General features: G+C 41.5%; 1 protein-coding gene across 2 annotated transcripts in view; it reads left to right on the top strand.

The window, feature by feature from the left end:
• The first annotated feature begins 13,855 nt into the window (after positions 1-13,855).
• KCND2 (potassium voltage-gated channel subfamily D member 2) overlaps positions 13,856-24,080 on the top strand; it is a 531,276-nt gene continuing 521,051 nt past the window's right edge. The window contains exon 1 of one of the 2 annotated variants that reach the window (XM_077473452.1): positions 13,856-16,236. In XM_077473452.1, coding sequence (XP_077329578.1) covers positions 15,122-16,236 — 1,115 coding nt within the window. In that variant the 5' untranslated portion in view covers positions 13,856-15,121. The remainder of the gene's footprint in view (positions 16,237-24,080) is intronic. The other variant, XM_077473453.1, reaches the window with a different exon arrangement.

Here is a 24,080-nt window from a genome sequence, read left to right as displayed (position 1 = left end):
TTTTTAAGGTTCGCCTGCCATTAAAGTTAATGGGGTCCACCGCAAACTTTGCGGATTGCAAACTTTTGGCCGTGTTCGCGGTTCGCGTTCGCGAAACGTCCCATTGGAAGTTCCTCCATCACTACTCCCAAACATTATCCAAAATGATAAAAAAAAAGGTTTGGCTTCAGTTCTACTTTAACTTGCAAGATCCAGTGTGCTCATCTCTAATTATTTTATTTTGTGCATAAGGACTTACATGAAGGTCTTTGAGACATTTTTCAAAGTAAATTCCATATATTGGAAAGTTATGCTTAGTAACTTTAAAGGTTAAATAACTCATAAAAATGTACAAATGACACACACAAACCCATTTAGGTAGAAAGGTCAGCATACATGTTGTAAATGCACTTCTAGGCTGAACAATGTTTCACGAATGATTGAAGGTTGTCAGGGCTGGCAGCTGTTGAAAGAAGCACAAATCCATAGGAAGCATGATGAGTGGGCCATTCTCATAATTATTTTGCAATAAAAAAGTGATAGCATCTCAACACACTCAACATATCATGTACCTCTGTGGAATAACTAATGCAAAAGACAATGCCACTAAAATATTAATGCATTTTTTGCTGCGTGTGTATATTTCCAAGTATATATATGTGCTTCTACGTTTCTTGCACATATATGATTTCTAAAGTGTAATTGAAATGTGCAATCCCAAATTAATGTTATACAATTATAAGATCATAAAGTCATAAACTTAAAAAGGCCACCATATTTTATTTGATTGTGTTTTCTTAAGTGCTTTTTGTTGAATAAACATTTTATTGTATGCAGTTCTAAGTTTATGTGCTTACCACCACTTAACAAACAGCTAACTTTTATTTTGAACAGAATGAGAAGTCAGTGTAGTAAACAGCTAAAATATTAGCCATGTGGCAACACTGCTGGTGCTGGAGTACATAATGCTCTGTTCATACCTTTGCAGGTAGGGTTTATTTACTAAAACTGGAGAGTGCAAAATCTGGTGCAGCTCTGCATAGAAACCAATCAGCTTCCAGGTTTTATTGTCAAAGCTTAAAGTAGTTGTAAAGGTACATTTATTTACCTTCAAGCATTCTATGCATGAAGGTAAAAAACCCTCTGTGTGCAGCTGCCCCACTCAGCCCCCCTAATACTTAACTGAGTCCCTTCTAGATCCAGCGTTGTCCACAAGAGCCTTGCCTCTCCATGGACTCGCACTCCTGACTGGCTTGTGGCAGCAGCCAGAGCCATTGGCTTTCACTGCTATCAATCACAGCGAGTGAGCCAATCAGGATACAGAGGGGCTAAGCCGTGGCTCCATGCTTGAATGGACACAAAGAGCCATGGGTCGAGAGCACGCCAGCTTGGGTGCCCCAGAGCAAACTGCAACAGATTTTGAGTGCTTGTTTAGTAAATCTCTGCCAGTGTATTTTTTTTTGGGGCTGCCCTAGGTGCAAAAAATCTACAAAAGAGCCGAAAATATATTTTTTTATAAAAAAAAAACACATTACATTACAATGCATGGCAATACGTTACAATGCTTTGTGGAACAATTCAGCCTTAAGGCCCGATTCAGTGTGTTTAATATTGATGATTGATGCTGAGAAGCATGAAAACGCACTGGCAGTTGAGCTGCGGTACCATTCATTCCTAATGGCACCCCCAAATGCAACACCCAAAGCACGTGCACTACGATACATGATAACCTATTGACATGCTTTGTAGTGTGATGAGATTAAAGGAAAGCTGGCCATATTTCCTTTGTGCAATTGCCATGCATAGGGTAGCCCACTGAAATGAATGCACTAACCTAAACATGACACACCTAAACATGCGAAAATGCAGGCGCAATGTCACACCTGCCTAGTTTTAAACAGAGTATTATGTAGGCAGGAAGTGGTATATAGTGCTTTAGTATGTCATTCAGTTATGGTTTATATATCTACTTTAACACTTGCAGCTTTGACTTTGGCAATACATAAGGGGTACAAATAATAAGCTCTATATCCCCCGCCACTCTACATTTGGGGGCCAGAGAGAATCTATGGGAGCTGACAGCTATGTGAATACAATGGTAAAACTGAAAACATTTCTGATTAAATCTGTCATCTATTCTGTAAAAGAAATATGAAGCAGTGGCAGAGACTCTGACCCTATGAGAGGTATGCAGCAGAATCCATTAAGTCTATCACTAAGCATATTCATCATACTGATTACTGTATATAGAGCTACATCTTTTTCTATACTATTCAAGTTCCATTATGTATAATAGACTGATAATTTAGACAGTGTGGAAATATGTAAGACTGTCAAGCTACATAGATCCTATATACTATTACCAAGTTTTTTTATGTTTCCATTTCAGTGTATAGTAAGATGCTGTTCTGGTATTATTTTAAGGAGAATTGAGGACAAGTGATAAGAAAAACAGGTAGATCTGAATATTTCACATTTACTGACTTACCTTACCATATGCACTCCAATCTGCACAGAGATATACGATTCAGGAATCATGGTTACCTGGGTTCCTATATTGCATGTGTTTCCACAGGTCAGACTAATCTACATGCAATATTCTTGGGAATGTAAAAGTGAGGAATCAGTAAATGTTAGGAGAATAAAAGATGAATTAAGTAAAACTGAACCTTGTGGCTTAGCTGGGGGGAATAAACGCTGATGGTTAGTGATTCAATGCTCCTAGATATTGGGTGCGAGATATTTGCTTGCAAATGCTATAAATATATACTGCTAAATAATATTCTGTTACCGATTGATAGGTTTTCATAATACGGCATGCCACCACAAAATAACATAGCATGCCTCTACTGATTGCCATTTTTGGGTTATGTAGCATACTCTGGTTTGGTGATATTATACCTTGCTGCCAGATAATATCATAGGCAGATGAATGTCATAATATGCCATCACTGAGTGATTATAATATACTGTTTTTGGGTAATTCAATGTACCGAATCAATCAAGTTTTTTCCATGAGAGTTTCCATCTGTGAAGTTTTAGTGTTCCTCTTACCAGTTACTATATTATTATTGAGGTAAAAAATAATTCCGCACTGCCCTTAATACTGGCAGCTAACACAACAATTAGATACAGCAAAACAGTGGGAAAAAAATAGTGTAGCTCTCTAATAATCAAACTAAAGTGAACTAAACGTGATGCAAGTCAAAATGGGCAATGTACCCCAATACATTCAGTAATATAATATAATATAATATAATGAAATATAAATTTATAAACATAAATAATAGTACATGCATATAAGTAGTTAAAGTGGAAGTAAACTCCCCTATCGTTTTCAGCCAAGGAAGCTGCCATCTTTGCCTCTGTTTAATCTTCAACTGCTATGGTGCTGCACATGTGATTCGCTATGACACCAGCCATTGGATGGTTTGATAGTTTGGCTGAGAGCACAGCCAATGTGCAGTTAGCATTCCCGGCATGCCTTTTTTTTTTTTTAACTGTTTAAATCCATGGGTTTACTTCCACTTTAAATGTCTGTGAGGGTCAAATATTCAAAAAAAGTTAAAACAAACGTCATACTAATATTCAAACGTTGACTGGGATGTGTGGCTAAAGTGAAGGGAACCACCACCGATAAAAAGAAGGCTTACCAAAATGTATGAACCCAAAAGAACATACACTCAATGGGTCAAATGAGCTGTGTTGTATGAATAACAATGGTAGATGGACACCCGACTGTCCACAAGATGGAGGATGTCCTTACAAGGTGATTTCATGGGAAACGATGGTCAAACATCCATGGAAATGGTAAGGGTGGTTATAAAGGAGGAGAACAAGAAGGGCCACATAGCATAATTCTGTTTAAAATAGCAAATATATTTAATGAAGCTAGAACACTTACATTGGGTAGGTAAAACAAGTGCTTTTTGTAAAATCAAATGGCGGCAGTGTATATTATTTTTATTATTATTATTATAATGGATGTATTTGGCGCAGACAGTTTATGCAGCGCTTTACAACATAAGGATAGACAGTGCAATTACAATGCAATTTAATGCAGTAGGAATCTATCAAAATCTATCAGATATCTATGTCATGTCTGATAGATTTTGTGGTCCGTCACTTATAAATTCCCATAGGAAATGAATTATTAAAATAACTTTTAACCATTATTATTTTTCTATTATGCACAAGAGACATTGACAGGAAAATCTAGATTTAATAGATTGCACAACAAATTGATTTTGGGCACTCTAACATAAGCCTTTTTTTAATGTGATAGCAGTGGTCACCAGTAGGTATTTTCAAATGCAGGGAATTACTGATTCCTCACTTTTACATTCCCAAGAATATTGCATGTAGATTAGTCTGACCTGTGGAAACACATGCAATATAGGAACCCAGGTAACCATGATTCCTGAATCGTATATCTCTGTGCAGATTGGAGTGCATATGGTAAGGTAAGTCAGTAAATGTGAAATATTCAGATCTACCTGTTTTTCTTATCACTTGTCCTCAATTCTCCTTAAAATAATACCAGAACAGCATCTTACTATACACTGAAATGGAAACATAAAAAAACTTGGTAATAGTATATAGGATCTATGTAGCTTGACAGTCTTACATATTTCCACACTGTCTAAATTATCAGTCTATTATACATAATGGAACTTGAATAGTATAGAAAAAGATGTAGCTCTATATACAGTAATCAGTATGATTCATCAGGCTTACATGAAAATAATACCCCTTTTCATGTAAGCCTTTATAATTCAGCACTCCCTGCTACCACCGCCACCACCAACACCACCAATATTTGAAACTCTTAGCAGCATCTGAGCCAAGAACCTCCTACCAGGGCCAGGACAAGGGGTGAGCAGGAGGGACAACTGTCCTGGGCACTGTGACATCATGTGAGGTGGGGGGCACTGTGAGGAGATTGGGTGAAGGGATTTGTATTGGGAGGGGGGGGCGGCATGGGGTAAGGATTGTTCTAGGAGGGGAAATTTAGGTGAAAGTGCTGGGAGAGGTGATTTAGGGGGATATGTGTTGGGATGAGGATGGAAATAGGGGATTTGTGCTAGGAGGGGGATTTGGGGGGCATGTGCTAAGTGATATGGTTCTTCTCTGTATCTTTCAACCCTCTTGCTTCTCTCAGCTTCCTGGCATCCCTTTTTCTCTCCTCTGCTCCTTCATGCTGTTACCGCTGTACACATATGAGAAGGCTGAACACTTCAAGAGGCCTTGCCTGACAACTTTCTACCGATAGTTGTTTTATCTATTGCTGTTTTATCTACTCCCTAAGCATCTCAATCTGAATTCTTTGAATGAACGGGATTTACGTCACCCATCCTGATGTACGCGGCTTCTGAAACGTCTTGTATATTCTTAATATACTGTTTTATGAAGTTTTCTGTTGTATATTTTGCAAAAATCAATAAAAATTATTGAAGAAAATAAGTGTAAAGTATTTCAATACTACTGAAATATGGCAACCAATTGCACAGAGGAACGTTGACTTACTGTGGCCAATGATTAAGTTGGCAATAATTTAAGCCACTAGGGGGCAAAATGTGTCTAAGGGACCTCACCTGTAAGAGGAGAGCAAAGCTGAAGCCATTTTACATTACCTACTTTATTTTTGGTCCCAGTGAGTTAGCATTCTGTATGCAATCTGTTGACATTTTTCTAGAGCATACTGTAGCCTGACAAGCTGTTTTTTTTTACGATCTGCACCAATTCATCACATGTCATGTTGGCTGATATCAATGATAGGTGCATCGGAGCAGTTTGTCTATTTTAATACTGTTTTAAAACCATTCAACCAGAAAGCAAATCAACAATGGATCAAGGCAACAGACAATTAGTCCCTACAACACATAGAGAATTCCTTCTTTACCATATTAATAGCAGGCAAATTAATTCTGCTAGATCAATCACTCCATTATTATAGTTGAAAATCTTGCTTCTAGTAAGAGAGGTGTTTAGTTCACATTTGAATTCATTTACACTGATAGCAATCATGAACCCAGAGTCTGGTGTCTTTATAATGAGGAACCCCAAAAAATGTTTTTTTTTTTCAAAAATAATAAAGTGTTCCTACGTGTAGAGGGATATCCTTCCTCAAAGTCCTGCTAGCAGAGAAAAAGTGGAGGTTTGCTGTTTCAGCGGCATTCATTCCCTTTATGACAGGAGTTTTAATATCTCTCTCCCCCTGGAAATACATGATTCTGGAACTGAAGGGCTTTAACCACTCAAGCCCCGGAAGGTTTACCCCCCTTCATGACCAGGCCATATTTTGCGATATGACTAGGGTTACCACTTGTCCGGGATTCATCCGGACAGTTTGGGTTTGAATCATGTGTCTGGGTTTCAGTCCACGTGAAACCCGGACACATTATTTAGACTGGGATGCGGCTCCCCAAGTAACCAAGATAGGCACACACAAATCTGTTGCCATCCGGAAGCTGTCAGGGAGCAGGCTTGGCATTACTGGGGGGCAGGGTGATGATGTCAGCAAAAGCAATTTGGCCACACCCACATTTTGCTGCAGCACGCAGCACAGTCAAACCACAGCCAGTGGGGGTGAACACAAACGGACCGATCGGCGGGACCAGACATCCAACCAGAGGCGCACCAAAGCCATGAAAGCAGGGCACAGTGACAATAAACCAATTGACGAAATAAAAAAATATAAAAATAACGAGTTTTTTCTTTAAAAATAAAAATGAGAAAAACAGTGAAAAAAGATTAAAAAAGAAAAGAAAAAAGCTTTGTCCATTTCAAAAATCGAATAAATAAACTAGACAGTAGGTATTATTAGGTCATTATTTAAAGACAATAATATGTATAGTCACAGGTACTACAATAATGGACTACTGCTGTGTGCTTCCATCCCTGATTCAAATATCAATATAGGAAAAGTGCATTTTGGGACTTTAAATGAGGCCAGCATCAAAGGGACGCCAGCCTCCATCCCTGTCAGTAGTTTATAAGGAGAGGAGAGAGATGGGACTTTGAGTGAAGCACACAGCAGTAAATGGATTGGTCAAGTGACTAAGAAAATGTAATTTATTTATATTTCACAAATCATACATTGTTTGCAAGTATTTTGGGCAACAGGCCTCTAAAAAATACTTGGGGCAACATGCCTCGTACAGTATAAATCACAGTTCAATAAATAAATAAACATGTATTGAGTAGTTTTGAGACCTTAGCTAGTAAGTAAATTAACCAAAAATTCAGATTTATAAAAACTTGATATTCCATGATTGCAATAAAAAGAAGGTAATAATTCAATTGCACTCACCGACTCTGGAGGTGTTCTTGGCGGTTGCGACCATCCATGCAGGCTACTGTGCTACCTGGGGGCTTCACATTGCGGTCTTTTTTTGGCGATCCTCGATGCCACCCAGATGGTGTGCGGATGCAAATGTAAGTTGGATGCACAGTTTTTCTTTCAATATGGGCCAACACCCATTTTTAGCTCTTTTTTCATTATTTCTCCTTTTATTATTTTTTGCTATTTTTCTTTTTTAGATCTATTCCATGGTACCTGCTCCTGATGAGCGGCTATAGTGCCGTGAAACGCGTAGAGCCTTGAATTATTACCTTCTTTTTTTGCAATCATGGAATATCAAGTTTTTATATACTCTGAATTTTTGGTTAATTTACTTAATAGCTAAGGTTTCAAAACTACTCAATACATGTTTATTTATTTATTGAACTGTGATTTATACTGTACGAGGCATGTTGCCCCAAGTATTTTTTAGAGGCCTGTTGCCCAAAATACTTGCAAACGATGTATGATTTGTGAAATATAAATAAATTTAATTTTCTTAGTCACTTGACCAATCCATTTACTGCTGTGTGCTTCACTCAAAGTCCCATCTCTCGCCTCTCCTTATAAACTACTGACAGGGATGGAGGCTGGCGTTCCTTTGATGCTGGCCTCATTTAAAGTCCCAAAATGCACTTTTCCTATAAGCATATAGAAAGCAAAGTCAGCGTGTTGGAGATTGGATCAGCATGGCAGGCAGACAACTAACATTTTAAACAGAAATCATGGTAGCCTACATTTTTCTCAGCACAGGTTTCCTTGAATAAGGTGCACATACCAAGCCTTTATGATCAATCACATAGTGGCACATAGCGAGGGTCAAGATCTCACTCGTGCTTGTGAGCGGTTGCACTGTGAAACATTATACAAATTGGCAAAGCAGATGGAATTTGTTGAGATGATTGCAAGGATAAAGTTTTATCTGAGAGCTGGCAGAACAGTCAGAAAACCTGAGAAGAGGAGATCGGAAGCCGGAAATCATATCAAACAAACATAGAATCACCAAAGGGTGGACCCATAAAATACAAGACATGTACTCAACACTGGGTACCTCATACAAAGATTTACCTTTCTACCTTCAAGATACGGGTAAAAAAGAACACAAGAGAGTGTTTCTTTTATAAGAAGAGATGTGATGTTACCCTTTTTCCTGAGATACTATAAGTTAATGTCATCCAGAATAATATACCTCCATTATAGTGGAGTTTAAGCATTTTTAAGCAATAAAGAAGTCTGGCTGTGCAGCAGAATTTGCCTTTATGACAAATTTCTGTTTTTCATGTTCCTCTTAACCCTCTTCTAATGCTTGAAAGCGCTTATTTTTTTACGTGTAAAATAGTCTCATCAGAAAAGGTTCTTAAATCTATGTATTTATGTGTGTATGACCACCCCTAGAGATTGGAGGTCTGTATTAAACAAGGTGCATTGGCTGTCCTGCCCTGAAATTAACCCTCAAAGAAAAGGATCGGCCAGGTATTAGGTACCAGAGTGTTAGATTGTTCCCACTAAAACCTTGTACACACTACTCGTTTTTTTTTCATTCAACCCAGCAGGGCTGAACGAAAAAAACTGACAGCTCAGGAGGGGGCACTGTACTGATAATCTGATGTTAGTACATCGATCTCCCCTGCTGTGCTATTGTGTTCTGACAGGGCGCCAGAACATTCCAGTCTGCGCTCTCAGTAATTGGCTTCTGTCAGACCGGCTACAGTACAAAAGGGCTGAATGTAGGCCTGTTTCTATTAAAACAACAACATTTGACCTGTGTGTACTAGGCTTAAAGTTTTACTAATCCCACAACAGTAAAATCAGTCTGTATATGCAGTAAAGCATGCTTGTTATATTCACTGTGGAAGATAACATTGTGTAAAAGGCTGTTTGATCCTGTCTTCTCTGATCCTCTCCTTCTTCCACTGTCCCCTAACCATGGGAACAAAAAGAAAAAAAAGGAATTCAAAGAAAACCTGTGGTCGGACTTTAAAGGCACAACAAACACTGGGAGTACACAAAATTATTTAACATTTATTGAAAAGTACATATAGTATAAAGACCAGAGACATGAAAGAAATAATAAAAATCCCATATACAAATAAGAATCGATACATGATGTGAGCCCTAATGCGTCCGCATTATTTTTTGTACTCCCAGTGTTTGTTGTGCCTTTAAAGTCTGACCACAGGTTATCTTTGAATTCCTTTTGTTTCTTTTTGTTCGTAATATTCGCGGATGAGGCAATGTGAGTGCTTTTTCTCTTTTTTATTCTGTCTCCTAACCATCTCCTGATAAGACAGAGCCTTTGAGCCTTTGAGCCCTTGGAGTCACTCTGCACATGCTCAGTTTGATGTGTACTGCTAAAGTTTTTTTTTTTCTTGAGAGGGTGCATGTGATCAGCATGGGGCCAATCAGCACTGTCCAGACAGAGGGTCAGGGGTCCTGCAGCCTTATAGGACAGTCAGAGTAGAATAAAAACTTCTCCTACAAGCTTTAATTAGACACTGGTAGAGTCACAAGATTGCTATTAATATTACTGATGAGAAAAGGTATTTAGCAGTGTATATTCACTAAAATAATTGCATTTCCATATTCGGTGTAGTGCGGGGGATCAGATATCGTGAATGCAGGGTCCTGGGTTTAGTAACTACAACTGTGAAACTGAAAAAATAAAAAAAATGGTCATGCTGTTTTTACTTTTTTGATGAGAAAGGAAACCCCCCACCACACAAAGAAAATGTTGTTTCAACAATTTATGGTATTAACAGTTTGACCTCTGGAAGGTTTTACTCCCTTCATGACCAGGGCATTTTTTTGCTATTCAACACTGTGCTATTTTAACTGACAACAATTGCATGGTCATGCAATGATGTATGCAGAGGACATTTATATATCCATTTTCACACAAATAGAGCTTTCTTTTGCTGGTATTTGATCACCACTGGGTTTTTTAATTATTAATTGGTGTGTGTGAAAGTTATAGACGCTATACTGTAATGGCGGTGATCAGCGACTTATGGTGGGGCTGTGATAAGGTGGTGGACAATCTGGCTCTAACTGACACTGGCTGGGAGGGTCACTAACTGACACTGATGCCACTAGTGACACTAAGGCCACTTTCACACTGAGGCATTTTACAGGCGCTTTTGTGCTAAATATTGCCTGAAAAGCACCTGTAAACTGCCTCTTCTGCAGTCCCAGTGTAAAAGCCCAAATGCTTTCACTCTGGGGCGGTATGCTTGCAGGACAGGAAAAAAAGTCCTGTAAGCAGCATCTTTGGGGCGGTTTAGAAGCGGTGAATACAGTGCTCCCAAAACGCCCCTGCGCATTGAAATCAATGGCCAGTGCTGCCTAAGCGCCTGCAAAGCACTTTGGGAGTGGCGCTTTTAACCCCTTTTTCAGCCTCCAGCAAGTGTTGAAAGCGCCCCTCTAGTGGCCGAAAGGCACCGCTAAAATTACATTAAAGGGCCGCTAAAACAAGCAGCGCTTTACGGTCCAAGGCGGCCAGCGCCTCAGTGTGAAAGTGGCCCAATGCTGCGTACACACGACTGGACTTTCCGGCAGAAAAGGTCCGATGGAATCATTTCATCGGATATTCCGATCGTGTGTGGGCTCCATTGGACTTTTTGTTTCAAAAATTCTGACGGACCTAGAAATAGAACATGTTTTAAATCTTTACGACGGAATCAATTCCTATCGGGAAAACTGTTCGTCAGTATTCTATTCCGACAGACCAAAAACGACACAAGGGCAGCTATTGGCTACTGGCTATTGAACTTCCTTTTTCTAGTCCCGTTGTATGTCATTGTGTTCTAAACAAACGGACTTTGATCATGTGAGTCCGTTTCAGCGGAACTCCGTCGGAACTCCATCAGAAAGACCATCAGAGTTTATTCTGACGGAAAAAACAGTCGTGTGTAGGCAGCATAAGACATCATGTACACATAGCCTATTATGACCGCCGACCACAGGAAAACGCGGCAAAACCGGCGGACACAACGTTCCTATTCTGAGCGGGATTCTTCCGCATTCAGGATAGGGAGGTTGAACATCCCCTAACTACAGAAGCTTTAAATTCCACCAAAAGAAAACTCTATCCCAACAAATGCTAAAAAATTATTTGCGAACTGTGCTGCATGATGGGGTAATTGTCAGTCAATGTATCACAGTGCTGGAAACTGAAAAATGTCCTGGCAATGAAGGGGTACTAAAGATGCTAAAGTGGGTCTAAAGTTAAAACAAAAAAACACCACTTGTTGCACCCCCACACCCCTTCAACAAACACTTATCTGATCTCATGATCCAGTGCTTCTCCCTCTTCCTCTTCTTAGTGGACACAGGCAGCAGCCGGTGCCATTGGCTCCTGCTGCTGTCAGCCAAATCCTGCAAGAAGGGAGTGGGCTAAGCTGCTCTGTGTGTGTCTATGCACCGACTTGTGGGGGTGCCAGCACATGTGCCTCCTCCAGGGCCGTCTTTAATATTGATTGGACCAGGGACAAATATTTTCTTGCGACCCACCTATGCAATTTTGTTTTCCACCTACTCTGAGACATACAGTAAATAGCAGCTAGACTTAAAATCAGTTTACTGCAGCAGATTTGGCAGCAAAAGTGACTGTTTGCCAGAGGTTACAGCATATCGTTACCACTCACTGAATGGTTGCTAGAGGTTACAGTACATAATTTCTGCTTGCTAATTGGTTGCTAGAGGTTACTGCACATCATTACTGCTCACTGATTGGTTTTGTAGAGGTTATAGCACATTATTACTGCATACTGATTGGTTGCTAAGGATTACTGCAAGTTAGTACTGCTCACTGATTGGTTGCTAGAGGTTACTGCACATGATTACTGCTCACTGATTGGATGCTAGAGGTTACTGCACATAATTAGAGCTCACGGATTGGTTGCTGAAGGTTATAGTACATCATCTCCTTAATGCCTGCATACCATGGACTGGGGAGGTGAGAGGACCCGCCATAAGACAGAAAACTCTTGTAATTTATTAGCAATGAGGAAGGGGTTATGTGATGAGTGGCAGTGCTGGGGGGGGATATGTGACAGTGCAGGGGGGGTTTGGTGGGATTAGTAGCAGTGGTGGGGGGATTGGTTAGATCAGTGGCAGTGTTGGGGGGGGGTGGGATGAATGGTAGTGCTGGGGGGGATGAGCCGCATTTTGGTGGGGGGATGGAATCGGTGGCAGTGCTTGGGGTGGGATCAGTGGCAGTGGTGAAAGGGGGAGGGTGGTATCAGTGACAGTGTCACACTGTGTTCCACGTTTTTGCTTCTCGGTGGCATGCCCCATCTGCCTGAAGCTGCAAATTGAATAGGCAGAGAGACTGGGTGGGCATTAGGGTTGCTCTGTCTAGGATTCACCCGGAGAGTCTGGGTTTTGAATCATGTGTCTGGGTTTCAGTCTGCCTGAAACCCGGACACATTCAGACCGGACTGTGGGTCTCTCAATGCAGACTTGCGAGAGAGTCAATCTATTGCAGAGGGATGAGGATGACAGGAAGTGGCTATATCTGGTCTTCCAAGGTTCACAAAATGCAGAAATGCAATTATTTTAGTAAATATAAACTGCTAAATACCTTTTCTCATCAACAGTATATAGCAGTCTTGTGACTTCTATCAGCTCTGATGGGCACAATTGGCTGTGTTTGATGGGCACATGTGGCTGCATATGATGGGCACAGTGGCTGCATATGATGGGCACAAGTGGCTGTGTTTGATACAAGTGCATGCATATAATGGGCACAAGTGGCTGCATATAATGGGCACAACTGACTGCATATAATGGGCACAAGTGGCTGCATATGATGGGCACACGTGGCTGCATATGATGGGCACAGTGGCTACATATGATGGGCACAAGTGGCTGTGTTTGATGGGCACACGTGGCTGCATATGATGGGCACATGTGGTTGTGTTTGATGGGCACACGCAGCTGCATATAATGGGCACAAGTGGCTGCGTTTGATGGGCACAAGTGGCTGCATATGATGGGCACACATGGCTGCATATGATGGGCAGAAGTGGCTGTGTTTGATGGGCACAAGTGGATGCATATGATGAACACAAGTGTCTGCAATTGATGGGCACAGTGACAGCGTTTGGTTGGCACAGTGGCTGCATTTGATGGGCACAATGGCTGCATTTGATGGGGGGAGGGTGTTTTAGTATTTTTCAGTTTGCCCCCCCCCCCCCCCCCAAATCTTGATGACCAGCCACCACTGACTGATTTTACTGATGAGAGTTTAGTGACACTCTAAATGAAATGAAAGCTTAGTATGGCTGTAGCCGTGTATGGAGCTGTTGCAGTGCACTCCAGCCCGGAGGAGCAGAGTACATGTAAACAAGACAATAGAGTGTGTGGTGGCCGGAGGCGCAGAGTGCGCTCAGCCCATACAGGTGGAGCGGGATGCTCGGAGCCTGTTGGACGGCTGTGCGCTGCATTGGAATCTAGCGCCATCTAGTGTCCGGAGAGCCGGAATGCAGGGACAGTTGCCATCCAGCTGTCATCCTGTAGACAGGAACATAGAAGTCAAACCGGGATGGATCGCTGCGTGTGTGTGTAACGTGTTTAGTGTCCCCTATGGTTCGCTATTCAGTGTGCACCACTCCGATCACACAGTTCCCTTGTGCTGCATTCCATCGTCCTCTTCATTCCCTGCAGATGAGTAAAGTGTGTGCCCGCAGCTGAGCACAGGGCATCCCCGATGGGGGGGTGTAATGTAGATAACAGAGGTTACTATGGTGACCAAGTGGCAGTGATCGTAGTGATGAGGAAGTGATGAGCCAGGTATGCGGGCGATCCTCACCCTGACAAGAGAGACCGGGCACAGGGGGCGGGGCTACAGCGGCTCAGCTGCTGAAATGGATTCAAAGCAAGTGCGAGAGGGAAGCTAGGATCGTCCCTGGACTCTTCCCTGGCACTGTGCTGGCTGCCATCCCTCCACTCCAGGAACACAACTGCCACTTCACGTGGGCTCAGCCAAGGGATCGGAAGATAAATTGTGCTTGGAGTTCCTTGAAGCCCCCCCCAGCTTGTGGATGGAGCTGCTGGTGATGAGGATGATGATGATGATGAGAGGATGAGGATGATGAGGATGCTGCTGTGTTAACTCACTGCTTCTGCTGTGGATTCTTTCTACTTGTTGCTCTCAGCTTGTTGTGTGTGTGTGTGTGTGTGATCACGATGAGCTGCCAAGGCTTTGATGCGAGTGGCCACCTTCCCCAGGCTCCCCAGAGGTAGGTAAAGATCCAGTTTAAAGGGATTGCTGCAGTTTTTTCTGCCTTTTGTGCAACTGGTTAAGTCATGCTAGCGTATGTAAGGGAGCACTACAGGAAAGGGATGGGAGCAAGGACTGTGCTGGGCTATCCTGGGATGAAATGAGATGGAAGAGACAATCCCATTGATCTCCTGTTTTGGAAGGAGAAGGCACAGGCATGTGTGAAGTGCTTGCCACTGTCAGACTTAAGAGACAACAGATAGGTGACGGCAAACTGCAAGCAGACATAGCAGATCATTTATTGCTGCTGATGTACAGGAGCTAAAAAAAAAAAAAAAAAAGAAGGTGCAGCTGAACAGGCAACACATGCTATGCTTCATCTTCCATGTCCACCATGAACGCTCTACATACTATTCTTTAATACCTGTGGATACAGATGGCCAATTGGAACCTGGAGACACATCTTTGACCAAACTGGGTCTGTTGTAACTTTTTTATTTTTTATTCGCTAAGCAATAAACTCCAAGCTGCCTACAAATTTTAAATTTTAGGTAAAGAACTGCAAGAGAAAAAAAAAAATGGCGGCGGGGGTAGCAGCATGGATGCCTTTCGCACGGGCTGCCGCTATTGGCTGGATGCCTGTGGCTTCGGCGCCTATGCCCCCTCCACCCAAAGGTGAGAGAAAGAGGTCGCAGGACACTTTGATTGTTTTAAACGTAAGCGGCACCCGCTTTCAGACGTGGCGAAACACCCTGGAGCGCTACCCCGACACGCTGCTTGGCAGCACGGAAAGAGACTTTTTCTTCAACCAGGACACCGGAGAATATTTCTTCGACAGAGACCCGGACATTTTCCGCAACATTCTCAACTTTTACCGCACGGGTCAGATACACTACCCGCGTAACGAGTGCATCGCGGCGTACGACGAAGAGCTGTCTTTTTTTGGTATTATTCCAGAAATGATTGGTGACTGTTGTTACGAGGAGTACAAAGACCGCCGAAGGGAGAATGCAGAGAGACTACTGGATGATGCCGATGCAGAGAACTCGGCAGAAGGACCTTTGCCCCCCATGTCGCTGCGCCAGAAGCTGTGGCGGGCCTTTGAAAACCCCCATACCAGTACACTGGCCTTGGTGTTTTATTATGTAACTGGCTTCTTCATCGCTATCTCTGTCTTTGCCAACGTACTGGAGACGGTTCCTTGTGGTATAATGCCAGGCACCATGCGGGAGTTACCGTGTGGTGAACGTTACGCTATGGCTTTCTTCTGTCTGGATACAGCTTGCGTCATGATATTTACTGTGGAGTACCTGTTACGCTTGATGGCTGCACCCAGTCGCTATCGGTTTATACGAAGTGTGATGAGTATTATCGATGTGGTAGCCATCATGCCATACTACATAGCCCTTGTGATGTCAAACAACGAGGACGTAAGTGGTGCATTTGTTACGCTGAGAGTGTTCCGCGTGTTTCGGATCTTCAAATTTTCCCGCCACTCACAGGGTCTACGGATCTTGGGCTATACACTTAAGAGCTGTGCCTCAGAGCTGGGCTTTCTGCTATTCTCCCTCACTATGGCTATCATCATCTTTGCCACAGTCATGTTTTATGCTGAAAAGGGTTCTATGAACAGCAAGTTCACTAGTATTCCCGCTGCCTTCTGGTACACTATCGTCACCATGACAACGTTGGGGTAAGTCTTTAAGAAGTGTGGATACCATTAAGCATGTTGTCCTGTTCTCTCAAGCATGTCCATGTGGCTGATTCTCTATGGACTTCATTAAATGGGATAAGGCACATGGAATACCGCTCCAGGTTGGTCTACTCTTGCCCGTAAAGTACTAGGTGCACGTGCAGCTCATTACTGAAAAAAACAGGGAACAGAATAGTGGATAACCACACTTGGGTAAAACAGACTCTTTTATTAGTGCCAATCCATAAAAATCCATATAAAAAGAGAATTGAGCCTCACTGCTCCTCTTTTATAGATTTGCATGAATAGAGCAGTCTGTTTTTACTAGAGTGCGGTCAACCACTATTCTGTTCCCTGGACTTTCTTTAAGCTTAATATTATCGTTTTATGTAACACGTGCTTTTCTTTAAAGTAGACGTATATAAAACCTTTATTTTATTTTTTTAATTTTAGATAGAGTGTCAGAGGGTTATAACCCCTGTCAGATTTGTTTTCCGCCATCGCAGAGATTTCCCTTCACTTCCTGTCCCATAGACAAAAAGGAAGTTAGATTATATCCTTACAAATTAAAGGAATTTTTTGGAGGTCACCGGAACTAGTGTCCTAATTGGAAGATTACTTTTCTGGAGGCAACTCAAAATTTGGCATTTTCTTTTACTTTCACTTTCAACGTTGATGGTAAACAGGACAAATAGAGAGGGTGAGGTAAACAGGACAAATAGAGAGGGTGAATCTCCTTAACAGGAGCCCAGACAACAATGAAACTGGCAAGTGTTTTAATCCATTCGGCTCTATCTAAAACTAAAAAAAAAGTTTACCTTTAGTTATATTTTAGGTATTTAATTTATTTAAAATTTTAGTTGGCCTTATTCAGCAATGCAAAGTTCAAGGGCAAAGAACACCAACCAATGAGAACTCGCATTACTAGAGTTGGGTCTGTGCAAGATGATTCTCTCTTGGTACTATGGGTCAGTGTTTTTCAACTCCAGTCCTCAAGGCGCCCCAACAGCTCATGTTTTCAAGATTTCCCTCAGATGAAACGGCTGTGGTAATTACTAAGGCAGGGAAACTGATCAAATCACCTGTGCAAAATAATGGAAAGCCTGAAAACATGACCTGTGGGGGCGTCTTGATGACTGGAGTTGAGAAACACTGGTATGGGTACTACACCTAGGTACTTTGGTCATAATACCGTTTTATAGAATGAGTGCAATAATTTTTATTTATTTTTTTGTAACTGCAATATAATCTCTAAACAACCTAATATATAACATTATGTCATGTTGTCTTCTGTCCAGTAAACATAAACGTGGAACGTGCACACTAACTTAAATGTCTGTAGGCCTGGCTGTGTATTATCTGTCTAGAGAATAGGAAGGTTTATTCTATAGGGATGTTCTATTTTGTAACACGGATCAGCCTTTGGTTTATCCTTTCTTCAAGTTACTCACATTTGTAACAAAAAAAAAAAAGTAACCAAATGTCTCAGTCAATGGATTGCTCATATTACCATACAAACAGCTCGATAATGAATTCAGACAGGGCAGTGTAGGATAGAAGTATACGTCTCTATAGCGCAAAGGTTCGGTTGTGTGAAAGTAAATGCTCTACTGAACTCTCGACTGAGATACACAGGAAAAAAAGGTTTGTTTTTTTTCACACCAGCTTATCTTCCGGAGAGTGTTCATTTTGTTTTATAGATGTGTTCACAGGACTGATGCTGTACTAGGCAGTCATTACAGAGCTCTCAAAGTGCTCATTGAGTTTAGATACAGAAGAAATTCAAGAGGCCGTTCAGACTCAGTCAGTTAATATGAATTAGTTATGTGGGGGAAAACACCTGACGGATGTCATTGAATCTTGTTTATGAAAGCAAGGGAAGAATGAACTCAGACTACAAGTCTAGTCTTTAACGAGCAGTGAGGTTCTTCCTCTTATTCTCACAAGGTCCACCAGGATAGGAAAGGGATCATCTGGATTCCATGGTCAACACCGTTTGCTTGCTGCACTGTTTTCCTTGATTAAAGAAGTGAGAAGAAATTCACACCTTTATGATGACTTTTACATACCCATAGTTCCCAACTGTCCCTGATTTGGAGGGACTGTCCCTGATTTTGAGGGGCTGTCCTTCATTTTGCAGGACTGTCCCTGATTTGGAACAAAGTCCCTCGCTACTCCTCATTTGTCCCTCATCTTGGTCTGATCTATACAGTTGTATATAAAATGCACAACTTATCTATCAAAATGTGTTTTACAGTGCTCAACCTTTTATCCAATTTCTAAATGGCTGCATTTGTAAATTCCAAAAAAGCCAATATAAAGGAATAGTAGTGGTAAAAAAAAAAAAAAAAAAGCTCTTGAATGTTTAACCAATCAATTGTTTTGTACAATTCTCCCTTCAAGGGAGGCGTGGCAGGGGGTGTGTCCTATGCCTACATACTTTTGCTAATAGATGTCCCTCATTCCCATCTTATAAAGTTTGGAGGTATGCATATCTCCCAACTTTTTTTTTTCTAATTTGTTTTCAAGATAAAGTTTATTAAGATTATACATATAAAGACAGGTAAATCACCAATATAGGTAAAGTACAGTGTACAATCAGCAAAAACAAGAATTAACAATCAGCAAATAATGTTAGAAATAAAATGTGTGGTACCTCCCAACTTTTTGAGATAGGAACAAAAAAGAAGTTGACACCTTTATGATGACTTTTTCATACCCATAGCTCCCTTCACAGATTTCGAGGGACTGTCCCTGATTTGGAACATGTCCCCTTGTCCCTCTTTCCTCCTCATTTGTCTCTCATTTTGGTATGATCTATATAGTTGTATATATAATGCATTACTTGTCTATCAAAAAATCTTTCCCGCTGCTAGACCTTTCATCCAATTTCTAAATTGCTTCATTTGCAAATTTCAAAAGCCAATATAAAGGAATAGTAGTGATTAAAAAAAACATTCATGGGTTTATCCAATCAATTGTTTAGTACAATTCTCCTTTAAGGGAGGCCTGGCAGGAGGTGTGTCCTATGCCTACATACTTTTGCTAATCAGTTATTCCCATCTAAGAAAGTTGGGAGGTATGCATACCTCCCACATTTTGAGATAGGAACAAGGAACATCTATTAGCGAAAGTACATAGGCATAGAGCACACACCCCTGTCACGCCCACGCTATAGCCAAAAGACGGCTACAGCGTGGTCTTCAATTGCCGTGAGGGTGTCCATGTATGTCCTCCCGAGCATGCATTGCCTGCGCCCCCTGTGGGCCATGCATGGTGGGCTCTGTGATCAGCAAGTCAATGAGACTTGTCCCCTTACCACATGATCAGCTGTCAGCCAATGACAGCTGATCACATGAAGTAAAGAAAAGATCGTGATCTGTTTTGTTCAGCGGTGAGGAGAAAATAAAAAGCAGATTACCGGCTTCTGTCAGAGGGACATTGGTACCGGGCATGGACACCCACTGCTGCTAAACAGTGACCACCAGTGCCACTTGCCAGTGCCCACCAGTGCCACCTATCAATGCCCACCAGTGCCACCTATCAGTACCCATCAGTGCTGCCAATCAGTGCCCATCAGGGCCTCACCATCTGTGCCACCTATCAGTGCTGCCTATCAGTGTCACTTACCAGTGGCTATCAGTGCCCATCAATGTCGCCTATCAGTGCCCTTCAGTGCCACCTATCAGTTCCCTTCAGTGCCGCCCACCAGTGCCCATCAGTGCCTATCAGTGCCACCTATCAGTGCCTATCAGTGGCCATCCATGCAGCCTACCAGTTCTGCCTCATCAGCGCACATCAATGAAGCAGAAAAATTACCTGTTTGCAAAATGATATATATATATATATATATATATATATATATATATATATATATATATATATATATATATATATATATATATATATATATATATATATATATATATATATGAAACTTTGAAACAGCTTTTTTTTTTCATTTTTTTAGCAAAAAAATTGAAACCCTGTAGTGCCACCTACCAGTGCATATCAATGCCCACCAGTGCCACCTACCAGTGCCCACCAGTGCCACCTATCAATGCCCACCAGTGCTGCCAATCAGTGCCCATCAGGGCCTCACCATTGGTGCCACCTATTAGTGCTGCCTATCAGTGTCACCAGTGGCTATCAGTGCCCATCAATGTCGCCTATCAGTGCCACCTATCAGTGCCCTTCAGTGCCACCTATCAGTTCCCTTCAGTGCCGCCCACCAGTGTCCATCAGTGCCTATCAGTGCCACCTATCAGTGCCCATCAATGCCGCCTTATCAGTGCCTATCAGTGGCCATCCATGCAGCCTACCAGTTCTGCCTCATCAGCGCACATCAATGAAGCAGAAAAATTACCTGTAAAATTTTATATTAAACTTTTTTTCATTTTTTTAGCAAAAAAATTGAAACCCTGCAGTGATTAAATATCACCAAAAGAAAGCTTTATTTGCGTGAAACAAAATGATAAAAATGTCATATGGGTACAGTGTGTTGCATGACCGCGCAATTTTCATTTAAAGTGTGACAGCGCTGAAAATTGGCCGTGTAAGTGCCCAGTAAGCAAGTGGTTAAAGAAGATGTTTTTAAAAAAAATATTTGTTAAACCCCAAAGTGCTTTTTTTTAACCACTACTATTCCTTTATACTGGCTTTTACATTTTTTAAAAGCAGCAATTTAGAAATTCAATGAAATGTTTAGCGCTGGGAAACACTTTTTAAAAGATAAATCGTGCATTTTATATATAACTATAGAGATCAGACCAAAATGAGGGACAGATTAGGAGAAAAGAGGGACAGAGGGACTTTTTCTGAATGAGGGACGGTCTTTCAAAATCGGGGACAGTTGGAAGCTATGCTTTTATCAACTTTAAACCTGAATTCTGGGTGTAATTTTAATTGCATACTTACATTGGTCCAACTTGGACCATTGCAGGTATGCAAATGTCATATCTGATGGACAGTTATAGAAGGTGACAATCACGGTAGCAGTTAGTGCTACAACAGTGATCACCGATATCTTCTGGGTCCTGTGACAAGTGGCTGCCCCACTGCATACTGACCACAAAGGATCGCTCACTCTACATTGCCACCACTCACAGCACACCTTATATTTGTTTTATAACACAAAGTGTTCTCTGATTGGACATGGTGGAGATTGTAATGTCACCTTCTTTCCTTTCCACCTCATTTAATCAGTCATTTGAGGTCCAAGCTGGACCAATGTAAGTATGCAATTAAGATAATACCTGGAGTTCAGCTTTAAGCTTTCACCACTCATGTAACCTTTAGTAACTGCAGATCCACCATTCCTCCAACCAACACACCTGTCCCAGAATATAGAATAGCAGATTTCGCATCAGACAGGCTGATCAGTCAGAGTTACAGACACTAATAAAGGGTCATATTTATAAAATAAAGAACGTAACTTTGACCAAACTTTCACTGGGGATGAATCAAACGCTGTTTTTTTAAAACAGATGGACCTGAAAGATTCACTTGCAGTAAATGGTTAGGATTCCTGGTTTTATAAATATACACTTTAGTGATCAGAGCTAAAATTTAGCTTAGGCACCTGATGGACTAAGTCTATTCGTCCCTCACCTTTAAGCCCAATTCTGGGCAAAAATACCCCTTGCAGTGCACCCCTCCCCCCACCTCACTGATAGGTTGCATGCTTGCTAAGTTTAGGAGGCAGAACAAAGGGCTGCATTACTTACTTGACCCCTTGCTCCAGGCAGGCTCTGCTGCTGCTATCTTCTCCCCAAGGCTCTGCGGACAGAGGCTCTGCTTCATCATGTACAACGGAGGGCCATTAACCCTGTACTGTACATGCTGGATGCAGATGTGCGACCACAGCTAGGAGCAGGTCATAGAGGAAGCTACAGCAGGCCTGTCACATGGAGTAGTAGTGTGGGAGGGAGGTGGACCCACTACAAGTGTTTTTTTAATTTTTTTTTTATAATGCCCGGAGTTGGGCTTTAAGTCTGTTCTGGTTAAATGGAATCCCAGAATTTAACTGCACCTGGCATGGGATCACCCTTATTTAAAAAAGGGAGAAAGGCTGGTGCTATGGACTTTGTTAAAACATTGTTTTATTATCGCACGTGAACAACAGTCAAAAAAGCCAAAGTGTTTCGGCCATCAGGCCTTAATCATGGCTGAGCTTGGGTTACATTGATGTTTGCAGAGACCTCCCAGGCTGAGTGCTGTGTTCTTGAGGTTCGCCAGTCATTACACATGAGTCAGTAGCTCCGTTGCCCCTTTTCCAACCATTGTTTTATTGTTTGAAGGGTAATAGTATAAGGCCTCTTTTAGACTTGCTGTTGGAGGGTATCAAAAATGTGCAGTTGAGCTGCATTATTGCCCCATCCAACCCCTTTAACCCACTAAGCTGCAATAGGCAGGGGACCAGGGTGTTGATTTGCACTTTAGCAAATGATAGACAGCAAGCTAGATGAACACTACACATTTAAGTCAATGGGGAAGTGCCGCAAATGCTCCTTAGCTGCATGCAATGGACACGGTTGTGTGGCATTTGTCTTCAGAAATGGGGTTAAAGCAGGCAGTAAGGAGCTATCTCATGGCTTCCTGATTGCCTGTTACCCTGTTTCCCCTAAAATAAGACCTAGTGTGATTGTCGGTGATAGCTGCAATAAAAGCCCTACCCCCCCAAATAAACCCTAGTTAAAGTCCTTGTAGGTCTTCTTTTCAGGGTAGGGCTTATTTTTGAGGAAACAGAGTAGGGCTTATTTGGGTGGTAGGGCTTATATTGCAGCCAACACCGACAATCACGCTAGGTCTTATTTTAGGGGAAACAGGGTAGTAGCCTTTGGAGCATGATCTAAGCGTGGATCAGGCTTCAGAGGCAAGGACGATTTGATGCAGGTTTAAATCTACCCTATGAGTACAAATTAAGTCAGTTTGTGAAAATAAACTTTAGCAACCCTGGGTTATTAATCCAGACAAATTGCACAGTGTGGTAAGTATTAGTAATTACTTTGTAAACTGAAATTACACTGCTACACCTTAAACTGCAGCTTTACACATTTTTGATGGTTTGCTGAATTAATATAGTATAAGTTGTACACAAGCTATAATAAAAAGTACTTTCTGTATAGAGTAGCTGGATAGATTGCAAAGCATTCATATAATATTGCCTTCAGTAATACCAGAAACCTTCCCTTCTCCATAACTGCATGTGATGCAGTAACCATTACTGTGACATGTTCACAGTTATCAAAACTGGTTTTGAATTTCAAGACATAGGAGAAGTTGCCATTCTTGGGACCCAAAGAACGTCAAACAATATTACTTTGGCAGTGTACCTTAGGCTTTCAGGACATCTGACCTCTAGTGCACTGAAGTCCTTCATCTGATGCTGGTGAGACTTACCCTGTTTTGATGGAATTGAGATAACTCATTAAAATATATCCACATACAGTATAGTACAGATATGCACACTTCCCAACTTCAAGATCTTTTTACAAAGAGGATATAGAGCTGTGCATTAAAAATAGTATTTTGTTGTTTTGCTGTGTAATCTAGGATCAGTGTGGGTGGAATCTGTTTCTCCTCTTAGTATGGTTTGTCATTTTTGGAATGAACATGTGAGAAGAACATGAAATCAGCGATCTGGTTATAAGTGATTACAGTACTTACTAAAATTGACATGCTGGCCAGTGGCCACAGAGTCCAGTTAGCTTATCATGTAGGAAATAGCTAATTTATTTAGGGCATACTTTTTCAGCTTTGAGCCTACGCATTTAAGACTTAATAGACATAAGCACATCACGGAATCCTGAAATGTCTAGTATTAGGATGTGGATGGCTTTAGA

The sequence above is a fragment of the Lithobates pipiens genome, unplaced genomic scaffold (assembly GCF_037356315.1).
Source record: "Lithobates pipiens isolate NorthernLeopardFrog02 unplaced genomic scaffold, aLitPip1_a1.2 Scaffold_8, whole genome shotgun sequence".
Classification (NCBI taxonomy): Eukaryota; Metazoa; Chordata; class Amphibia; order Anura; family Ranidae; genus Lithobates; species Lithobates pipiens.
Note: the sequence above shows the minus strand (reverse complement) of the source record. Positions and strands in the feature narration are given on the sequence as shown.